This window comes from Neodiprion fabricii, chromosome 5, assembly GCF_021155785.1.
Source record: "Neodiprion fabricii isolate iyNeoFabr1 chromosome 5, iyNeoFabr1.1, whole genome shotgun sequence".
NCBI classification, from domain to species: Eukaryota; Metazoa; Arthropoda; class Insecta; order Hymenoptera; family Diprionidae; genus Neodiprion; species Neodiprion fabricii.
Window position 1 is genome coordinate 19,195,419 of NC_060243.1, and position 25,519 is coordinate 19,220,937.

The window sequence follows — 25,519 nt, forward strand, 5'->3', positions numbered from 1 at the left end:
TTCTATTTATTGCAAAATGGAAAAATAAAATATACGTATTATGTATCATGACATTTGCAATTGTTTGTAAAAAATTATTTAAACAAATTATGCCAAGTCATTATTTTGAAAAATTGACTGCACCAATCGATTCTACGAAAAAAATTATAAAGAAAACCCGCGTGAAATTTTTCGTCAAAGTTGAAATTTATCAATGATTTGGGGTATTTTCAGGAATTGGAAGCGTTCTTGAGCTCAGCAAAATATGGTATCGTATATTTCAGTATAGAAACCATACTGAAAACCGAGAGTTTTTTTACCAGAGGCGATACTGGCGATCTACGAAAGTTTCACCTAACTCCAAAATTATAAGCTTCTCTCGTAGGGAAACGCGAAAGAAATTCCGAAGGAATGACTACCCAATGCCAAAATGATTTCCTGGGTCTTCTATGAGTTACCACTAATACGAAATTCAAAAAGGAATCACACTAACTCCTCATATTTTTAGTAGTTTCTGGCTATCTAATCTCGTAAGCTTTAGAACTACCTGTTTTCCCCCAAATTGTCCGTGAACGTAATTCTCAATTGTTAATGATTTGAAAAATGATCACTTATTTTAGATAGCTTCAGGATCTTTCTGTACTAACATTTATTATTTTGTGTAATATAATTTTTTCACGCGTTTCGTGATTAAATAAATTTAATCATTCTGTGCCATCTTCGGTTATTCATTATCATCAAGATCATTTTTCTCTCTCACTTGGGGATGAATACAAATAAAATTACTGGTCATCCGTAAATAATGGCGTTCCTAACGCACGGAGGTTTAATGAGGACCTTGGAGGCGATTTATGCAGGGGTGCCGATGATTGGGATCTCATTTTCCGCAGACCAGATGTCTAACGTAATAGAATACGTGCAGAGAGGTTGCGGTATTCACGTGGACTACGAAACTGACCAACAAAAGTATCGCCGAAACTTTACGAGAGATCCTAACGAATTCAGGGCACCAATCGAACGTCGCACGTGTTTCGAAACTGTTCAAGGACCGCCCGCTTTCTGCCTTGCACGACGCGATTTTTTGGATTGACTACGTCATCCGAAACGGTGGCGAGCTTCTTAAGTCTTTGAGTCATTATCTCCAATGGTTCTGCTATTACTTGATAGACGGCGGTCTGTTTTTGTTCACTACAACGATACTCGTTTCGATGTTTCACTGTCGTGTCATAAAATTGACCAGTTTAATTTCGGGTCAACAATATCATTTTGCAAATGTATAACGAAAAATATCGAAGTATTCCGAGTCACTGTTGTTCAGGAAAAATCGTTTTGGCTAGAAACTGATAGATAAAATATTCGATTGCGAGGATCAGAAATAATTGGTTGAAATAAACTTGATCACTGTGCATTTGGGTAAAATGAATTCTAAGTCGAACAAAAACGGAATAAAATTTTACCCTGCAACTAAACATAGTCAGTGATTTCGAGGTATCGTTATATAAGACAATTGTTCCTCGCACGCGTATATCGTAATCTCATCGTATATGTATAGGAATGAAGTGACCCATTAAAAGGTTAATAAATATTTTTACTTTGCTGCGTTCGTCTTATCAGAATCATGCCATATATGCGTAAATAGGCGAATTCCCTTATCTTGGTCGAGGCAGATACTTGGATTATTTCGTTGGAAGCAGAACGATCAATTGGAGTCTCGATTTGAGGTACAGCAGTATTTTTTATTTTTCAACAGCGTTCATATCAGGAATTTTGGTCATAAAAGTAACATCGACCATGAGGCCAGTCCGATGTTTCGATCATTTCTAAAAGTTTTAAAAGTGAATTCTGGATAATTTTGCTACATTTCATTATTTGGCGATACATACTTTTTTAAAATTATTTATTATCTGTGGCAAACAATCCCATAGATTCAGTGATTTTTTTTTAATAGTGTAAAATTTTCTCACCAATTTCAAATATTTTTTCTCTGCAGAATTTCTATCTCGTGAAATTTGTTGGCTCGAAGATTCATGAAAATTGCAAGAATAAACGTCGCCTTGTAAATCATGAAACTCCAGATAATACTTGCAATTTTGGCGATCAACTGCATCACAGAGGGTGCGAAGATCTTGGCGATATTTCCGTACCAGGGAAAAAGCCATTACATAATGTTCGAGCCACTGGTGATTGGCTTGGCACGTGCGGGTCACTCGGTTGACGTTGTCAGTCACTTTCCTCCTAAAGAGTCAATTAGAGGACTGAACCACATTAGTTTGCAAGGCTCACTCTATACCTTCGTGAACAACATGACGACCACATACGTCAAGTCACTGATCGGAACAAAGGCAATTGAATTCATTTCGTACCAGGGACCAAACGACCTCTGCAACCTAATGCGGCTTCACCAGCTGCAGGAAATCATCAATACCGACAAAAATTACGACCTGATGCTCACTCAGGTCTTGGGGAGCAACTGCTACTTGGCGTTGGCACACAAACTGAAACTTCCGGTGGTCAACATCGAGACCAGCACCATGTTTCCTTGGGCTCATGATCCATTTTTCGAAAGCACGTATCCCAGCTTCATACCCTGCCAGCTGACAACTTTCACGAACGACATGCGGTTCATCGAACGCGTGGAGAATCTGATCACGACCCTTTACTCCAAGTTCTTGTTTTATTACTACGACAAAACCGTTTCTGAACCAATAGCTAGAAAGTACATTGATGACTTTCCATCTTTGGCTGATATCTACTACAACATAAGTATGGTGTTGGTGAACAGTCACTGGAGCATCCATGGTGCCCGACCCACGAATCCCGCCATCGTTGAAGTCGCTGGTCTTCACATCGACGAAACCCAAGTTCTCACTGAGGTACGAAAACACGGTTATTGACATGGAAATCGAACTGAATTCAGTCAGTTTCAGAAGACTTTACTGTACAGGGTGGGACATTCAAAGTGTGATAGAGCAACAGTACTCAAACTATTGATGATACTCAAAAACGGTTCAGATGAAAGTTACATTGTTCGAGAAGGCTATCATACTGGATCATCTTGTTTTTTTTCGGTGGAGGCGCTGAAACTACGTCAAGGTCAACGCCACTTTTCTGAATATAACAATGTATTTTTTTTCTATAACATTATTACTGATTTTAAGGCGAATTCAGTGATCTACAATACAAGGTCATTTTAGGCACGCGAAGTCTGAAAATAGTCAAAAACTCGAATCAAATCAAAATAATTAATTTCCAAGGGTTTAGTAACCTTTGATTTGTGTTTACCTACAGAAGACGCTCGAAGTGATGACCCTTGACTTGTAAACAATTGTTAATTCGCTGATGAAAAGACCGTCTAACTTCAGCCAACATATGTGGTGTAATTTCAGCACATGCTCGGTGTTTTCTTTCTTTCTTGTCGTCAGGCGTGGTAGGTGCTACCGTCATTACATGTTCTTTGACAAAACCCCATAAGAAGTAATCAAGTGATGTTGGGTTAGGTGAGGTTAGGTATCTTCTGTAGGTAAACACAAACCAAGGTTAGTAAATCCTTCGAAAATAATTATTTTCATTTCATACGATTTTTCGACTATTTTCATACTTCGCGTGTCTAGAATGACCGTGTGTTGTAGATCACTGAATTTGCCCCAAAGTCAGTAATAATGTCGGAGAAAAAAAATTACATTGTTACATTTGAAAAAGTGGCGTTGACCTTGACGTAGCTTCAGCGCCTCCACCGAAAAAGAAATAAGATGGTCCAGTGTGACGGCCTTCTCGAACAATGTAACTTTCACCTGAAATATTTTTTAGTATCATCAATAGTTTGAGTACTATTGCTCTGTCACACTTTAAACGCCCTACCTTGCATAAAATGTCATAGATGACATCAAATATTTTTATCAATTTCGAATGATTTTACAACATTTCACTGAATTCCGGAATACACTCGGAACTAAATAATACAAAAGTCAATAAGATTCTAATAGATTCAAATGTCATACCAAAGTCTTGGCACAATATGCGTAAAACTGATGTATACTCAGATTCCCGAGAATCACAACGGCTTTGGTGAATCTTCAGATGAATTCACACTTTGACACGAGTTCCAAAGATTTCAAGGATTCTGATCACAAGATTAGCAGGAGGATGTCATTGAGCGCATGAAGTTGTAAAAGCGGTCCATCACCTTTTTTGCACATGCTGAATTCTTGTTACGCAATCGAACTTTTTCCAATAATTTTTACTCTTTTCAGGAACTGGAGGTGTTTTTGAACTCCGCGAAGGATGGTGTGGTGTATTTTAGTACGGGAACAATGCTGAAATCTGATAGTTTTTCTAAGGAGAAGATACTGGCGATTTACAACAGTTTTGCTGAACTTTCCAATTACAAGGTTCTCTGGAAGGGAAACATGGACAACATGCCGGAAGGATTGCCAGCGAACGTCAAAATGGTCCCTTGGGTTCCACAGTTTGCTGTACTTCGTGAGTTTCTTTGCCTCCTATGAGATTTTCACAAGAAGGTCTTGGTTAAGAGGGACCAAACGACCCTGTCCCGGGGTTTTCAAACTCTCTGTTCAGAAATGTTTCTTAACTCAGTAATCACTTTACCCCTTTCCGGGGGGTGAAAAAATGACATTTTATGTATTCTATTTTTCATCTTCAGACTCAATTCACGGATCTTGTTGAGAAAAATCACGATATCTCTTACAAAAAGACCTTTTACGTAAATTAATTTGGGCACAGGGGGCCACTCCCGAGGTTCGGAAAATGGCAACTGATACCCATGATTGATGCGTGCATTCAGTCTTCAGACAACAATGGAATGCGTGAAAAATTATCTTTCTTCTACGACCAATAAAAGTAATTTGAATAAATTAAATAGAGATTGAGCGATACAACTCACTGAGCTGCTCTTCTGGTCTGATATTTTGTATCCAAGCGCTACGTGCTTCATGTAAAACAAATTCTCCCTTCACAAAAATTATGTTTACAAAGACACCAATGGGATATTCTTTCGATCAAAGAAGATATGGCATTGTACAGAAAAACCTGAAATCACAGCATCTAACCGCGTATTAGGATTCTAAATGTATTTGAATAATTTAATGCTTCCTTTGGTATTTTGAGCAATATTCCAGTTCTGCGAACTCGTAATGCACTGCTCTATGATGTTAAACGTAGCGTAAATTTGGTGGATCACGTAATTTAAAAAAATTTGTTTTAGTCCGACATGCTTTTGGTATTAACCGCCACCAAACAAGTATAGTGGTATTTCAAAATAGTTTTTGGAAAATATGGTTGGATCAAAACCTCAATTCAACATACCATATCACATATGGATCGCAGATTCGTATCAATCTGTATTAACGTAATGCGAAGGATTCGCGTATATAAACGTCTTTGAAGCTACTTTTAAAGCGGGAAAGCTTGGCGTCTATTGACCGAATTTGGTACTATTTGGAATGAATTGTCATTTCGGTTGAAAAACACGAAATATGCACATCGAAATATCAGAAGACTACTAAATAAACAAAAATTTCATTTCAGCGAAATATGTTCACTTCGGTTTTGTTTTAAGTAAAACGTGGTTGTTCTGAGTGAGAAGTCGTTCGATCCAAACAAACTGGAAGCCAAAAGAATCAGTTGTTTGGTTCGGTAACTTTTTTTTCTCAGTTCCCTTTCCAAAACTTCCAACCTTCTCTCACACATCCGGCAGTTTTTTTCATGACGTGACAGTGAATTGAAAAATAATTACAGGTCATCCGAAAGTAAAAGCGTTCGTGACTCACGGGGGTTTAATGGGAACCCTGGAGGCGATTCACGCAGGAGTCCCGATGGTTGGAATCCCATTTTTCGGAGACCAGATGTTGAACGTAGGGGGATACGCGTATCGCGGTTTCGCCGTTTACCTGAACTACGAGACTTTGAACAAGGAAAGCTTCTCCGAAGCGTTGAACGAAGTTCTGACGAACCCCAAGTACCAATCGAACATCGCACGTGTCTCACGGCTATTTAAGGATCGTCCGCTTTCCCCCTTGAAGAAAGCCATTTTCTGGATCGAATACGTCATCCGAAATGGTGGCGAGACACTCAAGTCTTCAGGGCGTCATCTCTACTGGTTCCAGTATTACTTGATAGACGTCGGTCTATTTTTATTAACCATAACAATGCTAGCTTTCGTTGTCTTATTCACGGTCTCAAGAAAATTAACCGGGTTCATTTGGGAAACGCAGAATCGCAATGTGTCAGTGAAACAAAAAACATTCTAGTGCTGCGAGTCAGTCGAAAAGATATGTGGAAAAATCGACTTGACTGAAAGTCGATCGGTCCTTCAACTTCCCATTGAAATATCAAATTATCGGGCCAAAAAATAATCACTGAATAAAAACCTGAACAACGTTGATTGGAAGATGATATGATCTAAGTTGAACAAAGATGAATTGGACTATTAGAGCTCATATAAATAATAAGAGATCTTCAGATAACATTAATCAATCCGCTATCAAAAGTCGGTAAAATGTTTATATCAGTTACTATATAAACCAGCGGCCCATAATTCATCGACTGATCATCAAACTCAAGTTGAAAACAATGAAGAAGTTCAGATTATAAGTTTATCGAATTATCGAAAAAACAGGTGTCATACTTTGTACTCAGCTGAAACATTTATTGACCTCAAAATACTTGAAAATAAATTTAGTATCGCAACAAGATTCGACTTCAAGTATTTATTTTTATTTACTGCTTTGTACGCCTATGCAACAATTCCGATGCAATATATACTTTGGAATATGAATATCAATTTATCAATTCTGCCAAATTTCAAGCTCGCAACTCATTCAAGTGATTGACTAAATCAGAGGTTCTCTAAAAAAACATCTGCCGGACCAAATTTTGAATAAATGCTGTTAAGATACTACGTATAATATTTTTCAATTTCACAGATTTTAGACGAAATTGAGAGTAACAGCTTGTGCCTAATAATGAAATGATTTCATAATAAATCTACAAAGCAGCAATATTCACCGACTGTGAATTCCACGAGTAAGAAGTCAAGCACCAGATTTTGTCCACAAAATAAGCCTTCATCAGATTAAATACTTTCTTATCAATAATGCCCAATATATTTACTTTGATAGTTTAGTTCTCATAGTTGATCAAGACGGATGCTTTAATGATCGTCGTTTCGGAATTTCCTTTAGAACCAAGAGTCTCGATTTTACCTGTGAGCCAAAAAATTAATTATTACAACGCCTCCAACAATAAATTTCCGAAAGTATTTATGAAGCTCAGTAAATACTAGGAGTGCAGTTCCCTAAAAAATGAGTGTTGCATTAGGAAATCTTCATTGCAAGAAATAAGGTGTATAATTTTCATTCGTGTACGTTTCAAAAGCATGCGAGAGAAGAATGTTGGTTTCTTCGAAACTCAAATGAGTTTTAACCATAACTTTTGACGTTGTTGAGAGAATTTCGTTCGAATATTTGCCTTGAGAAAAGAAAATTGGCAATTATTGTAAAATATCGTATATTTAAAAAAAACATTATCATTCAAGATTGCAGAACAGAATTGTGAATGGTGAGTAGAAATATATTTATTTGTACAAACGAAATGAAAATGAGAATTTTAACATCGTGACGATTACGCCAATAAAAATGAACTCATGATGATGAATATCAATTCAGTCTTATGGCAGTGTGATTGCTTGATATTCGTCAGTTTAAAGTCTTACAAGAAGTAAGAGTCAATTAAAAAATGGTCATACGTTTGTGAAAAAAGTCTCAGAGGTGAGTAAGAATTTCACAGAATTTAGAATGTTTACACAAATCTCATAATTACTCGTTATCGATGTTATATTTTCGGAATAAACTGTCACAATAATACCCGGACGTCATACATACATATTAGAGTGGTTTATATTTAGACATTCGTCTGGGCCACCTTTCAAAACGGCTCGAAATAGCTAATTTGAAAATAATCCCCCTGAAACTTCAGCTTGTTATCTCAACTCCGAACCCTGCCGCGAGGAACTTGAACTTCGCCATTTAAAATGCATACGTTCTTACTTCATGATTGGTATATATTTTATCAAGGGACTACTGTTTTTTAAATAAAAATCTGTAAGTGTGAGAAGTTGGACATCGTTCTAATATTTTTTACAAAACACTAGCATCATCTACGGCGCATTCTATGTTAGCTTTGTACAGTTGCGTGTATATCCATACTGATCAAATATTTACAGATAAAAGATGTTACACAACGACCACTAGCGATTGGTTGAAGCTAGAAATTAATACAAGGGCGTCACAGCTCATCGGTGGATAGGATTGAACAGCATAAGAGACGGTAACTGGTTTCCTTTACTAAACACCGACTTGTAAAAACGAACCAGTGAAAACACCAGCCGATTCGTGGCAACGACGCGTTACTGAATAACTTTGACCGAAAAAAAGGTGAGACTTATTTTGCTCCTAATGCAAAGGTACTGTGCGTATGGAATTATTTATGGCGTTAACGAAGCGTGGTTTAAATCTAACTTGGCATCAACGATCGAAAAAGTGGGTGAAGTTTGGGAATTTATTTCACGACAGTCAATTATTGCATTCGAATGGAATTTATTTTATTCCAAAATATGAGGATCGAACTGCGTTAGGTTATTTTTTTCATTAATAACTATTGACAGGATGAATTGTTACTGACAACATCGTCAATTATTCGACTCGATAAAGTATTTTTCGGTCTGACGATTTCTTAAACGATTTATTCCAAGCTGGGAGAGAGTATTTTTAGATAGTTTATCCTCTTTTGCGTAAGCAGACTTTTTTATTAATTGACATAAATTTTTGGCAACAAAATAAGAACGTGAATTTCCGACCAATAATGGAATCTCATAATGGAATCATTTTCTCTCGTTCTTCTCATTAATTATGATTAGTCATCAATTTCGAAGTTTTTGCCAATTACATCTAATTCTGGCACACAATTTTTCTACTCAAACTACGTACGTTTTAATTCTGCTGCCAGAGCCAGGTCAAGGTTCATAGAGCAAATTGAAAACGGCTCAGGGTCATGAATCTCATTTTTTTTTTTTTTTTAGAATGGCTTCGGACAGTGTCGCAGATTATGAATTTAAAGGAATTGTTTTAGAACAGAGTCAATGATTTCTGAAACGTTTCACAATACATTCCGTTGTTTCTTCGAAAATTGTTATATCCAAAAAAGCAGTATTTTTTTCTGACTTTGATAGACAAAAACATGGACGGATCATTCACGAAACTGGGCACAATTTTGGTGATTTTGGCGGGTGTTTGGATAACGGAGGGTTCTAAGATCCTCGCTATATTTCCGTACCAAGGTCAAAGCCACAACATGATGTTCGAGCCAATTGTGATTGGCTTGGCACGTGCGGGTCACTCGGTTGACGTCGTTAGTCACTTTCCCCCAAAGGAACCGGTGGAAGGACTAAATCACATCAGCCTGAAAGGAACGCTGCACTTCTACGTGGACAACGTGACCGCGTCATTCGCCAGCACAATGATTGGAGTTAAGGCGATAGATCACATGTCCTACCAGGAACCAAACGACCTCTGCAACCTCATGCGGCTTCCCCAGCTACAGAACGTCATCGAAACTGACAAAAAGTACGACCTCATGCTCACCGAGGTCTTCGGGACCAACTGCTACTTAGCGGTGGCACACAAGCTGAAGCTTCCGGTGGTCGGCGTCGTGACCAGCGTCATGTTTCCCTGGGCTTATGATCCATTTTTCGAAAGCACGCATCCCAGCTTCATACCATGCCAGCTGACCACCTTCGCGAATAACATGCGGTTCATGGAACGCGTAGAGAATCTGATTACGACCCTTTACTTGAAGTTCTTGTTTTATTACTACGAAAAAACCGTTTCTGAACCAATAGCTAGAAAGTACATTAATGACTTTCCATCTTTGGCTGATATCTACTACAACATAAGTCTGGTGTTGGTGAACAGTCACTGGAGCATCCATGGTGCCCGACCCACGAATCCCGCCATCGTTGAAGTCGCTGGTCTTCACATCGACGAAACCCAAGTTCTCACTGAGGTACGAAAACACGGTTATTGACATGGAAATGGAACTAAATTAAGTCGGTTTCAGAAGACTTTACTGTACAGGGTGGGACATTCAAAGTGTGATAGAGCAACAGTACTCAAACTATTGATGATACTCAAAAACGGTTCAGATGAAAGTTACATTGTTCGAGAAGGCTATCATACTGGATCATCTCGTTTTTTTTTCGGTGGAGGCGCTGAAACTACGTCAAGGTCAACGCCACTTTTCCGAATGTAACAATGTATTTTTTTTTTCTCCGACATTATTACTGACTTGAAGGCTAATTCAGTGATCTACAATACAACGTCATTTTAGGCACGCGAAGTACGAAAATAGTCAAAAAATCGAATCACATCAAAATAATTATTTTCAAAGGATTTACTAATCTTTGATTTGTGTTCACCTATTGCTCTGTCACACTTTAAACGCCCTACCTTGCATAAAATGTCATAGATGACATCAAATATTTTTATCAATTTCGAATGATTTTACAACATTTCACTGAATTCCGGAATACACCCGGAACTAAATAATACAAAAGTCAATAAGTTTCTAATATATTCAAATGTCATACCAAAGTCTCGGCACAATATGCGTAAAACTGATGTATACTCAGATTCCCGAGAATCACAACGGCTTTGGTGAATCTTCAGATGAATTCACACTTTGACACGAGTTCCAAAGATTCCAAGGATTCTGATCACAAGATTAGTAGGAGGATGTCATTGAGCGCATGAAGTTGTAAAAGCGGTCCATCACCTTTTTTGCACATGCTGAATTCTTGTTACGCAATCGAACTTTTTCCAATAATTTTTACTCTTTTCAGGAACTGGAGGTGTTTCTGAACTCCGCGAAGGATGGTGTGGTGTATTTTAGTACAGGGACAATGCTGAAATCCGATAGTTTTTCTAAGGAGAAGATACTGGCGATTTACAACAGTTTTGCTGAACTTTCCAATTACAAGGTTCTCTGGAAGGGAAACATGGACAACATGCCGGAAGGATTGCCAACGAACGTCAAAATGGTCCCTTGGGTTCCACAGTTTGCTGTACTTCGTAAGTTTCTTTGCCTCCTATGAGATTTTAACACGAAGGCCTTGGTTAAGAGGGGCCAATTGACCCTGTCCCGGGGTTTTCAAACTCTCTGTTCAGAAATGTTTCTTAACTCAGTAATCACTTTACCCCTTTCCGGGGGGTGCAAAAATGACATTTCATGTATTCTATTGTTCATCTTGAGACTCAATTCACGGATCTTGTTGAGAAAAATCACGATATCTCTTACAAAAAGACCTTTTACGTAAATTAATTTGGGCACAGGGGGCCACTCCCCAGGTTCGGAAAATGGCAACTGATACCCATGATTGATGCGTGCATTCAATCTTTAGACAATAATGGAATGCGTGAAAAATTATCTTTCTTCTACGACCAATAAAAGTAATTTGAATAAATTAAATAGAGATTGAGCGACACAACTCACTGAGCTGCTCTTCTGTTCTGATATTTTGTATCCAAGCGCTACGTGCTTCATGCAAAACAAATTGTCCCTTCACAAAAATTATGTTTACAATGACACCAATGGGATATTCTTTCGATCAAAGAAGATATGGCATTGTACAGAAAAACCTGAAATCACAGCATCTAACCGCGTATTAGGATTCTAAATGTATTTGAATAATTCAATGCTTCCTTTGGTATTTTGAGCAATATTCCAGTTCTGCGAACTCGTAATGCACTGCTCTATGACGTTAAACGTAGTGTAAATTTGATGGATCACGTAATTTAAAAAAATTTGTTTTAGTCCGACATGCTTTTGGTATTAACCGCCACCAAACAAGTATAGTGGTATTTCAAAATAGTTTTTGGAAAATATGGTTGGTTCAAAACCTTAATTCAACATACCATATCACATATGGATGGCAGATTCGTATCAATCTGTATTAACGTAATGCGAAGGATTCGCGTATATAAACGTCTTTGAAGCTACTTTTAAAGCGGGAAAGCTTGGCGTCTATTGACCGAATTTGGTACTATTTGGAATGAATTGTCATTTCGGTTGAAAAACATGAAACACGCACATCGAAATATCAGAAGACTACTGAATAAACAAAAATTTCATTTCAGCGAAATATGTTCACTTCGGTTTTGTTTTGAGTAAAACGTAGTTGTTCTGAGTGAGAAGTCGTTCGATCCAAACAAACTGAAAGCCAAAAGAATTAGTTGTTTGGTTCGGTAACTTTTTTTTCTCAGTTCCCTTTCCAAAACTTCCAACCTTCTCTCACACATCCGGCAGTTTTTTTCATGACGTGACAGTAAATTGAAAAATAATTACAGGTCATCCGAAAGTAAAAGCGTTCGTGACTCACGGGGGTTTAATGGGAACCCTGGAGGCGATTCACGCAGGAGTCCCGATGGTTGGGATCCCATTTTTTGGAGACCAGATGTTGAACGTAGGGGGATATGCGTATCGCGGTTTCGCCGTTTACCTGAACTACGAGACTTTGAACAAGGAAAGCTTCTCCGAAGCGTTGAATGAAGTTCTGACGAACCCCAAGTACCAATCGAACATCGCACGTGTCTCACGGCTATTTAAGGACCGTCCGCTTTCCCCCTTGAAGAAAGCCATTTTCTGGATCGAATACGTCATCCGAAATGGTGGCGAGACACTCAAGTCTTCAGGGCGTCATCTCTACTGGTTCCAGTATTACTTGATAGACGTCGGTCTATTTTTATTAACCATAACAATGCTAGTTTTCGTTGTTTTATTCACGGTCTCAAGAAAATTAACCGGGTTCATTTGGGAAACGCAGAATCGCAATGTGTCAGTGAAACAAAAAACATTCTAGTGCTGCGAGTCAGTCGAAAAGATATGTGGAAAAATCGACTTGACTGAAAGTCGATCGGTCCTTCAACTTTCCAATGAAATATCAAATTATTGGGCCAAAAAATAATCACTGAATAGAAACCTGAACAACGTTGATTGGAAGATGATATGATCTAAGTTGAACAAAGATGAATTGGACTATTAGAGCTCATATAAATAATGAGCGATCTTCAGATAACATTAATCAATCCGCTATCAAACGTCGGTAAAATATTTATATCAGTTACTATATACACCAGCGGCCTATAATTCATCGACTGATCATCTGCGGCGGACACCCGCCAGCGGCAAGCCGGCGAAAAACCATAAGAATATTTCCGTTTCTCCATTTGTATCTTTTTCTATAGCTCTTTACAACTAACCTTCGAGTGTCCAGGCCTCGCCTCGCTAGCCGAGGGCTAAGGGTTGACCGCGCTGGAAATTTCCCTACACGTGGCACTTATGGCGCGACGCGACTCTTGGCCACGACTTGGGGGCGAGCCTGCACTTTTCTTCATCTCTACCCAGTCTTCGCCACGCTCTTGGCACGTACGTATCTATCAAGTCGTTTCGCTTATTTTCCCTGCCTTCCGCATTTTCTACTACGCTATCTGAACTGTGTAATCCGATTTCTCTGGCAACAAACAACTTGTAGACCATATTCTCTGGCGTCATACAGTACTAACCTCCCGACAGCACCACATCATCAAAATCAAGTTAAAAACAATGAAGAAGTTCAGATTATAAGTTTATCGAATTATCGAAAAAACGGGTGTCAAACTTTGTACTCAGCTGAAACATTTATTAACCTCAAGGTACTTGAAAATAAATTTAGTATCGCAACAAGATTCGACTTCAAGTATTTATTTTTATTTACTGCTTTGTACGCCTATGCGACAATTCCGATGCAATACATACTTTGGAATATGAATATCAATTTATCAATTCTGCCAAATTTCAAGCTCGCAACTCAATTAAGTGATTGACTAAATCAGAGGTTCTCTAAACAAACATCTGCCGGACCAAATTTTGAATAAATGCTGTTAAGATACTACGTATAATATTTTTCAATTTCACAGATTTTAGACCAAATTGAGAGTAACAGCTTGTGCCTAGTAATAAAATGATTTCATAATAAATCTAAAGCAGCAATATTCACCGACTGTGAATTCCACGATTAAGAAGCCAAGCACCAGATTTTGTCCACAAAATAAGCCTTTATCAGATTAAATACTTTCTTATCAATAATGCCGAATACATTTACTTTGATAGTTTAGTTCTCACCGTGGATCAAGACGGATGCTTTAATGATAGTCGTTTCGGAATTTCCTTCAGAACCAAAAGTCTCGATTTTACCTGTGAGCCAAACAATGAATTATTATAACGCCTCCAATACTAAATTTCCGAGAGTATTTATGAAGCTCAGTAAATACTGCGAGTGCAGTTCCCTAAAAAATGAGTGTTGCATTAGGAAATCTTCATTGCAAGAAATAAGGTGTATAATTTTCATTCGTGTACGTTTCAAAAGCATGCGAGAGAAAAATGTTGGTTTCTTCGAAACTCAAATGAGTTTTAACCATAACTTTCGACGTTGTTAAGAGAATTTCGATCGAATATTTGCCCTGAGAAAAGAAAATTGGCAATTATTGTAAAATATCGTATATTTAAAAAAAACATCATCATTCAAGATTGCAGAACAGAATTGTAAATGGTGAGTAAAAACATATTTATTTGTACAAACGATATAAAACTGAGAATGTAACATCGTGACGGTTACGCCAATGGAAATGAACTCACGATGACAAATATCAATTGAGTATTACGGCAGTGTGATTGCTTGATATTCGTCAGTTTGACGTCTTACGGCAGTGTGATTGCTTGATATTCGTCAGTTTAAAGTCTTACAAGAAGTAAGAGTCAATTAAAAAATGGTCATACGTTTGTAAAAAAAGTCTCAGAGGTGAGTAAGAATTTCACAGAATTTATAATGTTTTTACAAATCTCATAATTACTCGTTATCGATGTTTTATTTTCGGAATAAACTGTCACAATAATACCCGGACGTCACACATACATATTTTAGTGATTTATATTCAGAATTTCGTCCGGGCCACCCTTCAAAACGGCTCGAAATGGCTAATTTGAAAATAATCCCCCTAAAACTTAAGCTTACTATCTCAACTCCGAACCCTGCCGCGAAGAACGTGAATTTCGCCATTTAAAATACATACGTTCTTACCTCATGTTTGGTATATATGTTATCAAGGGACTACTGTTTTGTAAATAAACATCTGTAAGTGTGTGAAGTTGGACATCGTTGCAATATTTTTTACAAAACACTAGCATCATCTACGGCGCATTCTATATCAGCTTTATACAGTTGTGTGTGAATCCATACTGATAATATTTTTACAGATAAAAGATGTTACATAACGGCCACTAGCGATCGGTTAAAGCCGGAAATTAATACAAGGTCGTCACAGTTCATTGTTAATAGGATCGAACAGCATAACAGACGGTAACTGGATTCCTCCACTAAACACCGACCTGTAAAAACGAAACAGTGAAAACATCAGACGATTCGTGGCAACGGCGCGTTACCGAATAACTTTTACCGAAAGAAACGTAAGTGAGACTTATTTTGCTCCTAATGCAAAGGTACTGTGCGTGTGGAATTATTTATGAGGATAACGTGGTTCAAATCTAATTTGGCATCAACGATCGAAAAAGTGGGTGAAGTTTGGGAATTTATTTCACGACAGCCAATTATCGCAATCGAATGGAATTTATTTTATTCGAAGTATGTGGATCAAACTTCGTTGGGTTATTTTTTTCATCAATAACAATTGATAGAATGATTCGTTACTGACAATACCGTCAATTATTCCACTCGATGACGTATTTTTCATCATTTTCTCTCGTTCTCTCCATTAATCATGATTAGTCATCAATTTCGAAGTTTTTGCCAATTACATCTAATTTTTGCACACAATTTTTCTACTCAAACTATGTACGTTACAATTCTGCTGCCAGAGTCAGGTCAGGGTTCATAGAGCAAATTGAAAATGGCGCACGGTCATGAAATTCATTTTCTTTCAAAAGTAGAATTGGAAGGAATTGTTTTAGAACAGAGTCAACGTTTTCTGAAACGTTTCTGTTAATAATATCGTGGTATTATAAATGAATAGCCAGACAAATAGTTATAATTGTGTATTTATTAATAAAGATATACTTGAACTTGATGCAAATGGATTCGTGAGGATATACAACAGGCTTGCTCTCTTTCTTGTCGCTATGCTGTTTTTGTGCTCCAAAAAAAGGGGACACGCTCGCTGGCTGTTTTTGTGCTCCAAAAGGGGACACGCTCGCTGGCTGTGTCGGAATATACGCGCATGCGCATTTGTTACATAATACATTTTAATACAGTAAGATGTCGCTACCAGACTTAAATTTACATGTATTCCAACAGTTTCACAATACACTCGCTCGTTCCTTCGAAAATTGCTGTATTCAAAAAAGCTGTATTTAATTCTGACTTTGATAGACAAAAAAACATGGACGGATCATTCACGAAACTGGGCACAATTTTGGTGATTTTGGCGGGCGTTTGGATAACAGAGGGTTCCAAGATCCTCGCTATATTTCCGTACCAAGGTCGAAGCCACAACATAATGTTCGAGCCAATTCTGATTGGCTTGGCACGTGCGGGTCACTCGGTTGACGTCGTCAGTCACTTTCCCCCAAAGGAGCCGGTGGAAGGACTGAATCACATCAGCCTGAAAGGAACGCTGCACTTTTACGTGAACAACATGACCGCGTCATTCGCCAGAACAATGATGGGAGTTAAGGCGATAGACTTCATTTCCTACCAGGAACCAAACGACCTCTGCAACCTCATGCGGCTTCCCCAGCTACAGAACGTCATCAATACTGACAAAAAGTACGACCTCATGCTCACCGAGGTCTTCGGGACCAACTGCTACTTAGCGGTGGCACACAAGCTGAAGCTTCCGGTGGTCGGCCTCGTGACCAGCGCCATGTACCCATGGGCTTATGATACGGTCGCCGAGAGCCCGCTTGCCAGCTTCATACCTTGCCAATTCACGCCCTACACCAATGACATGAGGTTCATGGAACGCCTGGAGAATCTGGTCATAATTCTGTACTCAAAGTTCTTGTTCTTTTACTACGACAAAACGGTATCCGAACCAATCGCTAAGAAGTACATCGATGACCTTACGTCCCTGAATGATATCTACCTCAACTTCAGCCTCGTGCTAGTCAATAGTCATCGAAGCATCCATGGAGTTCGTTCTACGAGTCCCGCGATCGTTGATATCGCTGGTGTTCACATCGACGAAACGCAACAACTCACAAAGGTGCGAAAATTTTGCTATCCGTATCATCATCAGCACTTGAAATAAAGTCACGGAAGTTTCAACAATTTTTCGGAATATCAGGATTTTTCAAATATTTCACTCGATTCGAATGATGGGAAAAACTCAAAACAATCTCAAGCATTTTGGCATAGCTCAAATAATTTTCTCATGTTGTCAGGAGACGCAAGCATTTCATGAAACATATCAACAGCTTTCTGACGTCCCGAATAGTATCGAAACGCGTTTCAAGGATTTTACCTTGTATCCTAGAATTTCAGGGGCTGACTGTGGTGTCAAAAAAATAAAAAAAAATAAATTCACGCAGCCAAGAATATTTGACCAAAAACATGTTGATAGTTTAAAGTATAATTTAACAAGTATCTCTTTTCATTCTAGGAACTGGAGGAATTTTTAAACTCTTCGAAAAACGGGGTGGTGTATTTCAGTATGGGGTCAATGGTGAAGTCGGAGAGCTTCTCGAAGGAGAAAATACTAGCGGTCTACGATAGTTTTGCCGAACTCTCGGACTACAAGGTCCTTTGGAAAGGGAAAATGGAAGAAATGCCGACCGGATTACCACCGAACGTCAAAATGGTGCCTTGGATACCACAGTACGCCACACTCCGTGAGTTACTATAAGCATCACTATGACAGACACTAAACGGTTCCACTGCTTGCATTCCCCCAACTTTACCGATGCCTGTAAGGTCCCTCTTCTCGCATCACACACAAAGCCGCGAGAACACAATGAGTTTCCGCTCCTTGTCTCTGCAGACACAAAATGAGCCTCCCCACTTGTCCTCCCACCAGCCTAGCAACGTTGTAATTTCGGCAACAATGTTCCCCGCAAACATCGAGTTAATGTGACGTCAATGTAACGAGATACTGACAGCAAATATCACTATTACGCACTTTGTCAATGGTCTTGAAATTGTTAATGGTTTTCGGAAATATGAACACGTTTCGCTTTATTGTGGTTTGCGATGGTGAGCTTGCAATTCCGATGACGATATTCACCTTGGTATCGTCGTGAAGAAGGTCAGTGAGGTTGAATGTAACCAGATATTGAAAGAAATCATTCATTTGCAGCTTGATAATTACTTTGATTGTGCTGACAGTTTTCCAAAATATTAACATCTTTCGCTTCGTTGTTGTTGTGATGGCGAGTTTGCAATTCAGTGATCTTGTTCGCTCTGATATATCACGGAGTCAAAGTTTGTGGCGTTATTGTAACGAGATGCTGATTCGTCAACTCTTCGACCGTCAGTGACACATATATAGCCAGAAAAAGTGGGCATTTGAAAAAAATACATGTTTTTCACTACATCGATTTGACTGTAATTTGGTAAATCATCGTTCTTGAGGTCGCTAAATTATAGGATAAATCTATGACATTTTTTCCTAACACAAAGGTGGCCCGAAAATCTGATTTTCTCCTGACTGCTAAAGTTAATTAATTAATTTCCATTAATTTCCATTTAAACCCATTTATCCATTCTCAAAATATCATCGTTTTTGTTTCATTTTTTGTAATTTTCTTATTTAAATAATTCAACAAGTACTGAATTGATCAAAACCAGTATCTGATCAGTTTTAAGGTTCGAAAAGCCGCGTTGGTTGATACAAAAATCATTGAAATCCAGTAACTCGTTTTCGAGATATAATTGGATAAAAAAATTAATCGCACATATACTGCTCTTGTGCACGCACACACACACACACACGCGCACACCGACAGTAACCCAACGCACGATTCGACGCGTCAAACGGACCTAGCCTAACCAAGGTCACTGAGTCACAGCAACCTTTGCGCTCTGTCAATCTAACAAATTACCGTAGCTTATTTAAAGAACCGGCCGATTAAAAAACACAGAAGTCATACGAAAGTCGTTACCATTATTTTAAATTAATTTATTTTCGTATTCCCTTGATCTCCTTTATTTTGTTATAACTCACATTTTATCCCTTATATTTCTTTCGCAAATCTAAACGAACAAGCAAGCGCATAGTTCGTTAAAATTTACGTTCACCAGAGTTTGTTTTCTTATCCGACAAATCTGATAGATTAATTGATTAGGACCAGTCATTTTTTAGCAACGGTCAAACGAATAAAGGCTTATCAGCATTGAGCAACGCATGTCCGACAACCGATATTCAAGGGTCCCGAGTCCGATGGACAGCCTTGACATTGCCCTGCTCTGCAGAGAGGTAACCTCTTGTAATCAAAAAAAAGAGATTAGGCACGACAGCCTCCGCGGTTGATTACCCAGTTCTGTAATGCAGCGACGGTGGCTGATTGTGAGCCATCCGTCTCTGGAAAAATACGGTGACGGTACAGAAACTTGCCCGAGTCCGTGATCCAAGCTACAGATGGTTCACCAGGTTTTTTTTTTTTTTTTGGCTAGGCCCTAAATAAACCATTTCTTCATAATTAACGGAGGGGTTCCTTTTAAATTCATTTAAATCACCTAATTTTGTTTCATACTCAGGACAAGAAACTCACAGTATCACGGCTTCACGAGCAGAGGCTTTTAAAAAAGCTATGAACGATACAATACATGTATACATACTAGGGTGTTTCTTGGTTGGGTCTCGTGTCGGAATTTTTTCCCACTCACTTCCAAAAAGTAATCATGTTGTATAGGGAAAAAAACAGGCTTATTAAGAAAAAAAAATCCGACAACTCTCTAACACTACCCGCCAAGTATTCGAATTTTTATATGAGAAAATTCATAAATTTCAATTTTTTTTCTTTTTTGTTCGAAAAGTATTTGATACTTTGAATCCATACGGTATGAAAAAAAAATTTTTAAAAATGGCTATTCTGTAGGAAATTTAATGCTCTACAGAAAAGATCACTTGTTAAAATTTTCGTAAGTCTTATATTTATAACGTTCTTAGCGAAAAATGCAGATACTTTTACATCGAAATATATAATAACCGTCGAGATTTAGCGAAAACTCAATTTTTCATTTTCAGGGTGATTAAAAAAGCTCCCTTCTTTCTCCGGAGGCAGAAAAACGGAGAGTTAAAAAAGTTCGTCGAGTTCTTGTATTTGCTTCGCAACGGCTTCACGCCGTAACAATTGATTCAGCATAATTATATTATCTGTATTTCACGTTTTCAAACAGAACATTATAAATCTGCAGGTTACCATAGCAGTAAAAAAAACCTATAAATTTCTGACCACCTTCAGTCCCAGAATCGAATATTTTTAACGGCAAACTTCACAGACCTTGCGAAAGGGTTTACAGTTAAGATAGAGAATTGTGCTCTTGAGGATATTTCCATTTAGTTGATTTGAATTTTAGGGGGAGGGGTCTGGGTCAAATTTCGAAAAAGTTCAAGTTAAGGATCACTGTTATATACAATAATCAATATATTTAATAAGAATGCGTGGCGATTAATTTTTGCGATAAGACATACAGCATAATCACACCTAAATATGTTGTATTGTTGTCGCGAATGGAATTGATTGTAAAACAAGTAGAGTACAAAAAACAAAATTACATTATATGATTCATTAATTATTTAAATTGGATATGACAATGACGTAATATATACAGGGTGGTCCATTTAACTCTACCACCGCGAATAACTTGGTTACTGTTGATTGTACCGAAAAGTGTCTTCCGGAAAAGTTGTTGCACTTGAAGGGGGGAAATGAGTTTTGGAAGTGAATGTCATCTGAAGGTCATATCTTATGAGATTTCGGTGTTTGCGATGGTTTTTTAAACGGGACTACCTATTTTTATGCTCACTACAACGAAGCTGACATCAAAACGCGTCCAACCATGTACAACAACATGACCTTTGAATAACCTTCGGCTCCAAAATTCATGATTAAGTAATGAAGGTGGAAATTCAAGGAGAATGAATTGTATCGGTACATTCAATACTTTTTCCAGGTAATTCATTTTATTGAATGCTCAAAATGTTGTCCACCAACCTGAATACACTTGTCAATACGCATAATGAAGGATTCCCTGGCTTTACATATCATTTCTGGAGTAATACTCGCACACGCATTGATGATACGTTCCTTCATATTCTCCCGTGTTGTTGGGACGTCTCGGTACACAATATCCTTGATCATTCCCCAGAGAAAGACATCAGAAGGTGTTAAGTCACGAGAACGCGCGGGCCAACAAACTTGTGCTCTTCGACCAATCCATTTCTCACGGAACTTTCGGTTCAGCACACCACGTGATACATGTGCAAAATTTGCTGGACAACCATCGTGCTGATACCACATCCGTTGGCGATCTTGTAATGGGATACCCTCTGATAATTCCGGTAACCGGTCAGTTAACATGTCGGCGTAGTTTTGTCCATTCAGATTTCCATCAATGAATAATGGAGCGATGAATGAAGGAACGTATCATCAATGCGTGTGCAAGGATTACTCCAGAAATGATATGTAAAGCCAGGGAATCCTTCATTATGCGTATTGACAAGTGTATTCAGGTTGATGGACAACATTTTGAGCATTCAATAAAACGAATTACCTGGAAAAAGTATTGAATGTACCGATACAATTCATTCTCCTTGAATTTCCACCTCCATTACTTAATCATGAATTTTGGAGCCGAAGGTTATTCAAAGGTCATGTTGTTGCACATGGTTGGACGCGTTTTGATGTCAGCTTCGTTGTAGCGAGCAAAAAAAAATAGGTAGTCCCGTTTAAAAAACCATCGCAAACACCGAAATCTCATAAGATATGACCTTCAGATGACATTCACTTTCAAAACTCATTTCCCCCCTTCAAATGCAACAACTTTTTCGAAAGACACTTTTCGGTACAATCAATAGTAACCAAGTTATTCGCGGTGGCAGAGTTGAATGGACCACCCTGTATATTTGATGTTAAGAAATCAAATGATCGTCTAATCAGTTTTCGGTAAAATTAAAACGTTTGTTCAATCAATTTCTAGGTAGATAATATAAATACACGAGGAGGACAGTCGATTCACATTCCATCATGATCTAATTTTCTTAATAGTTGTCGCGTGTATTGTAAAAAATCTAGAGTTGTTCCAAACACGATTTGCAGAAGACAATTGGTAGTAGAAAAAGTCGGATTAAATAAGGTAGATGGAATTTAGAACTTCCCGTTCCGTAAGAACACGTGAATCAGTAATTTAAATATACGAGATGGTGCTCAAAATTCAAACTATTCATAAACCGTCAGCTCATAAATCTCTGAACATTTGGCTGTGTATAAGAATCCGCTGCGATGAATTTTAAGGGGAGTTTTATTTTGGCTATAGCCTAGGGGTTGTAAATAAAAAAATGTCACCTAGGGGTTCCTAAATCTCTTAAATCATCGAACTCGACAGTTTTAGGTTTCGTGTAAAAAAGTTTTGTTGGTTTTTTTTTTTTTTTGTTTTGCTTTTTCGACGGGTGAATATCTTCGCAGGCTGTGTTTTGTGGGAAATTCGGTGTGAACGTATATTGGGAGCCTTAATTATCCCTTAATATCCGCGTTGTCAAAATTAAATTTTTAATTTCCTTCACCTTGGGGGAGCTACCTTCCGATAAGCTTACTCTCCCCCACTCTTCAAAATCGCTCATCTCGCAACGAAGGTGAGCTCAAAAATTGTGTTTTGCAGGATCACAGAGTTCACGAATACCATTAATTCATCATTTTTTCAAATTTTCGCGACCAATTGGAGAGGCTAGTTTTACGGATGTCAATAAAGTTGATAGAAAGCGTCGATTTTCGTCCAACCAACCCCCTAAATCCTTACTTATGCCAGTGAAAAAAAAAAAAATTAAATTTCCAGGTCATCCGAATGTGAAGGCTTTTGTGACTCATGGAGGTTTGATGGGGACACTGGAGGCGATTCACGCGGGGGTGCCGATGATTGGAATCCCATTTTTCGCCGATCAGACGTTTAATATAGCGGGATACGCGCATCGCGGTTTCGCCATTCATTTGGACTACGAGACTCTATCCAAGGAAAGCTTCTCTGAAGCATTACGGAAGGTTCTGAAGAATCCTGACTACCAATCAAACGTCGACCGTGTTTCGAGACTGTTCAAGGATCGTCCGCTCTCTCCGTTGGCCGAGGCAATTTACTGGATCGAATACGTAATTCGAAACGGTGGCGAGCCGCTCAAATCTTCGGGTCGTCATCTCTACTGGTTCCAGTATTACTTGATAGACGTCGGTCTATTTTTATTAGCCGTAGCGACGCTCGTTCCTCTCGCTTTATTCCTGTTCGTTAAAAAATTAATGATCCTCTTCTCAGGCACGCGAAATAATAACGTTCAAATAAAAAAGAAGACTTCGTAGCGGACCAAAGATGATGGAATTACTCTTATAACATGTCAAGCGCCAAGTCATTCGTCAATTACAAGAAGAACCTCAGTTTAATCTTAAACTCAGGATTATGCACGCGTTAGAAAACTAGAAGGTGTTTATTTATTTTTTTTAAATCTTGATCAAATCTAGACTCAGGAACGCTTGGAGTTTCTGGTACACGACTCGATATCACAGAAACCTGGTTTATAGAAGAAAAACATGTGTATGAAATGACAAAATGATCTAGTTATACGTTTTTATCCACATCGATAAACGTATTTTGTACACAATGATCACCTACGCGAATCTAAGTCAGTAGATTGGAAACAAAATCAGTCATAAATATATTTACAATTGCAAGTCCGTTTCGTGTGTTCTATCAAAATTGCGAATTGTGTACCATGAAAATTATAGCGGTGTGACAGTTTTGATAACAATATATATATATATATATATATATTTTTAAGTATACTCTTTAAAGAATATTAAACATGCTTACAAATGTTCCGTTTGATCAAATGATTCTTATTGTATGAATATTCACATACGAGTGAATAACTGTTGATGATTTATTGTTCAATAAAATGGGTTTCACCAATTTTTTTGCCAAAACAAAAAAAAAAAAACCGCAAAAAGAAAATTCTAATTGATTCTGACGCTGAATGTCAGCTGAAAAATTAGTTCATACAATTCACGTCAATCTCATCGTGATAAAAAATCGAATCATTTTGTTTAAAGTTTGAAGTTCGTGGTTTCGTAATTTCTAGATACGCCAAAAAAATACCGATTCGAATAACATTAATCAGATCGATTCAATTCGCAGCTCTGGTGAAGTTTTCTTTTATTATCATCACTATTAGTAATGGCAATAGTTTTACGGTCATAGTTAACTCGGTTGTTTTCTCGGAGAAGTGGATGAGCGTTGTATTGTTTCAACCCTACTTAGCCGGGATGCGGGAAAACTAAGCCTAGCGTATCTCTTACCGCGTTCTTGGAACCGCTATCCGAGTTACGACGATTCGTTCCCGTAGTATATACGATGATGGATATCTCAGAATGCAATCATCCCGTGAATTTCGGGACTCGGTAAAGATAGAGGAAGAAAGATAAAAGAGGAATGGATAAGCGAACAAGAAAGAAATCGAATATAAAGAAAAAATTATGATTTCATGTGAAACCCGCTTCACGAGAAGAACAATGAAAAAATAAGAGTTCAAATTTTTCTCAAGCCAGATGAGAGTCTGAAAATTTTCTCAAAAGTGCGACAGATTCGAAAACGAATCAGAGAGACGAAATGTTCAACTTTTTGCAAAACCCATTCTAGAACCGAAATAACGAAGGAATCATGAACATTTTTCCAGACTGTTTTTCATCTCACAAGTCTTACAATTTTTCCGAGAAATGCTAGAGTATCTAAATTGATATAAAGAGTGAAATCTGGTCTGGATTACAAGCTCCAGAAGTACGAGATCGCTACGAAGTTTACTCGGCACAGCGCCAACTGTCGGTGGCGTCCCAAATCAGCGATGTTGCGTTTCTCTGATTACGAAAGTGAGAAGGCATCGATCAAATAATAAGAGAATACAAACTCAATCAGTACTCTAGTACACCTGAATTTTTCAAAGAATAGCCGAACAAAATCATTGATGTACGTTAGCAAATCAACGTTCAAAGTTCCCAAAATATAATTTTAAGGTAAACAGATAATCCACAGTAACTCCGAATGACAGTTTGAACATTAGAAAAAACTATTATTTTCAAGCAAAGTGATTCTTGCTGAATGTTTCAATTTTGAGTCAGCACAAATTGATGATTCTTTATGTTTGATCTAGCGCACTAGATCCGTTTTTTAATATTCTCGTTTATCCGAATAACGAATAAACGTAAATTCCAAGAATCTTACCCGCCC

General features: G+C 38.0%; 4 protein-coding genes across 6 annotated transcripts in view; 3 read left to right on the forward strand and 1 right to left on the reverse strand.

The window, feature by feature from the left end:
- Positions 1-25,519, reverse strand: part of LOC124183360 (retinal guanylyl cyclase 2) — a 141,685-nt gene that overhangs the window by 109,058 nt on the left and 7,108 nt on the right. The window lies entirely within an intron of this gene.
- On the forward strand, positions 1,639-6,687 carry LOC124183368 (UDP-glucosyltransferase 2-like). The gene is made up of 4 exons (XM_046571779.1): positions 1,639-1,700; positions 1,970-2,852; positions 4,230-4,458; positions 5,734-6,687. The coding sequence occupies exons 2-4, from the start codon at positions 2,043-2,045 to the stop codon at positions 6,243-6,245; spliced, it is 1,551 nt and encodes a 516-aa protein (XP_046427735.1). The 5' UTR covers positions 1,639-1,700; positions 1,970-2,042; the 3' UTR covers positions 6,246-6,687.
- LOC124183363 (UDP-glucosyltransferase 2-like) lies at positions 7,643-24,206 on the forward strand. 3 transcript variants are annotated; one of them, XM_046571772.1, is made up of 5 exons: positions 7,643-7,763; positions 15,340-15,549; positions 16,469-17,303; positions 17,700-17,928; positions 23,090-24,206. In XM_046571772.1, the coding sequence occupies exons 3-5, from the start codon at positions 16,479-16,481 to the stop codon at positions 23,599-23,601; spliced, it is 1,566 nt and encodes a 521-aa protein (XP_046427728.1). In that variant the 5' UTR covers positions 7,643-7,763; positions 15,340-15,549; positions 16,469-16,478; the 3' UTR covers positions 23,602-24,206. The 3 variants fall into 3 exon arrangements, with proteins under 3 accessions (XP_046427728.1, XP_046427729.1, XP_046427730.1); XM_046571773.1 differs by lacking the exon at positions 7,643-7,763 and adding an exon at positions 14,749-14,884; XM_046571774.1 differs by lacking the exon at positions 7,643-7,763 and adding an exon at positions 15,138-15,217.
- LOC124183364 (UDP-glucosyltransferase 2-like) lies at positions 8,271-13,141 on the forward strand. The gene is made up of 4 exons (XM_046571776.1): positions 8,271-8,429; positions 9,224-10,056; positions 10,892-11,120; positions 12,396-13,141. Exons 2-4 carry the CDS (start codon positions 9,232-9,234, stop codon positions 12,905-12,907), a joined length of 1,566 nt encoding a protein of 521 aa, XP_046427732.1. The 5' UTR covers positions 8,271-8,429; positions 9,224-9,231; the 3' UTR covers positions 12,908-13,141.

What these genes read in the sequence shown, in the direction of transcription:
- LOC124183368 (XM_046571779.1), top strand. Translation starts at nt 2,043, where the DNA reads ATGAAACTCCAGATAATACTTGCAATTTTGGCGATCAACTGCATCACA. An exon ending in AAACCCAAGTTCTCACTGAG is followed by an intron (nt 2,853 to 4,229) that starts GTACGAAAACAC and finishes TACTCTTTTCAG; the next exon opens with GAACTGGAGGTGTTTTTGAA. An exon ending in TCCACAGTTTGCTGTACTTC is followed by an intron (nt 4,459 to 5,733) that starts GTGAGTTTCTTT and finishes AAATAATTACAG; the next exon opens with GTCATCCGAAAGTAAAAGCG.
- LOC124183363 (XM_046571772.1), top strand. Translation starts at nt 16,479, where the DNA reads ATGGACGGATCATTCACGAAACTGGGCACAATTTTGGTGATTTTGGCG. An exon ending in AAACGCAACAACTCACAAAG is followed by an intron (nt 17,304 to 17,699) that starts GTGCGAAAATTT and finishes TTTTCATTCTAG; the next exon opens with GAACTGGAGGAATTTTTAAA. An exon ending in ACCACAGTACGCCACACTCC is followed by an intron (nt 17,929 to 23,089) that starts GTGAGTTACTAT and finishes TTAAATTTCCAG; the next exon opens with GTCATCCGAATGTGAAGGCT.
- LOC124183364 (XM_046571776.1), top strand. Translation starts at nt 9,232, where the DNA reads ATGGACGGATCATTCACGAAACTGGGCACAATTTTGGTGATTTTGGCG. An exon ending in AAACCCAAGTTCTCACTGAG is followed by an intron (nt 10,057 to 10,891) that starts GTACGAAAACAC and finishes TACTCTTTTCAG; the next exon opens with GAACTGGAGGTGTTTCTGAA. An exon ending in TCCACAGTTTGCTGTACTTC is followed by an intron (nt 11,121 to 12,395) that starts GTAAGTTTCTTT and finishes AAATAATTACAG; the next exon opens with GTCATCCGAAAGTAAAAGCG.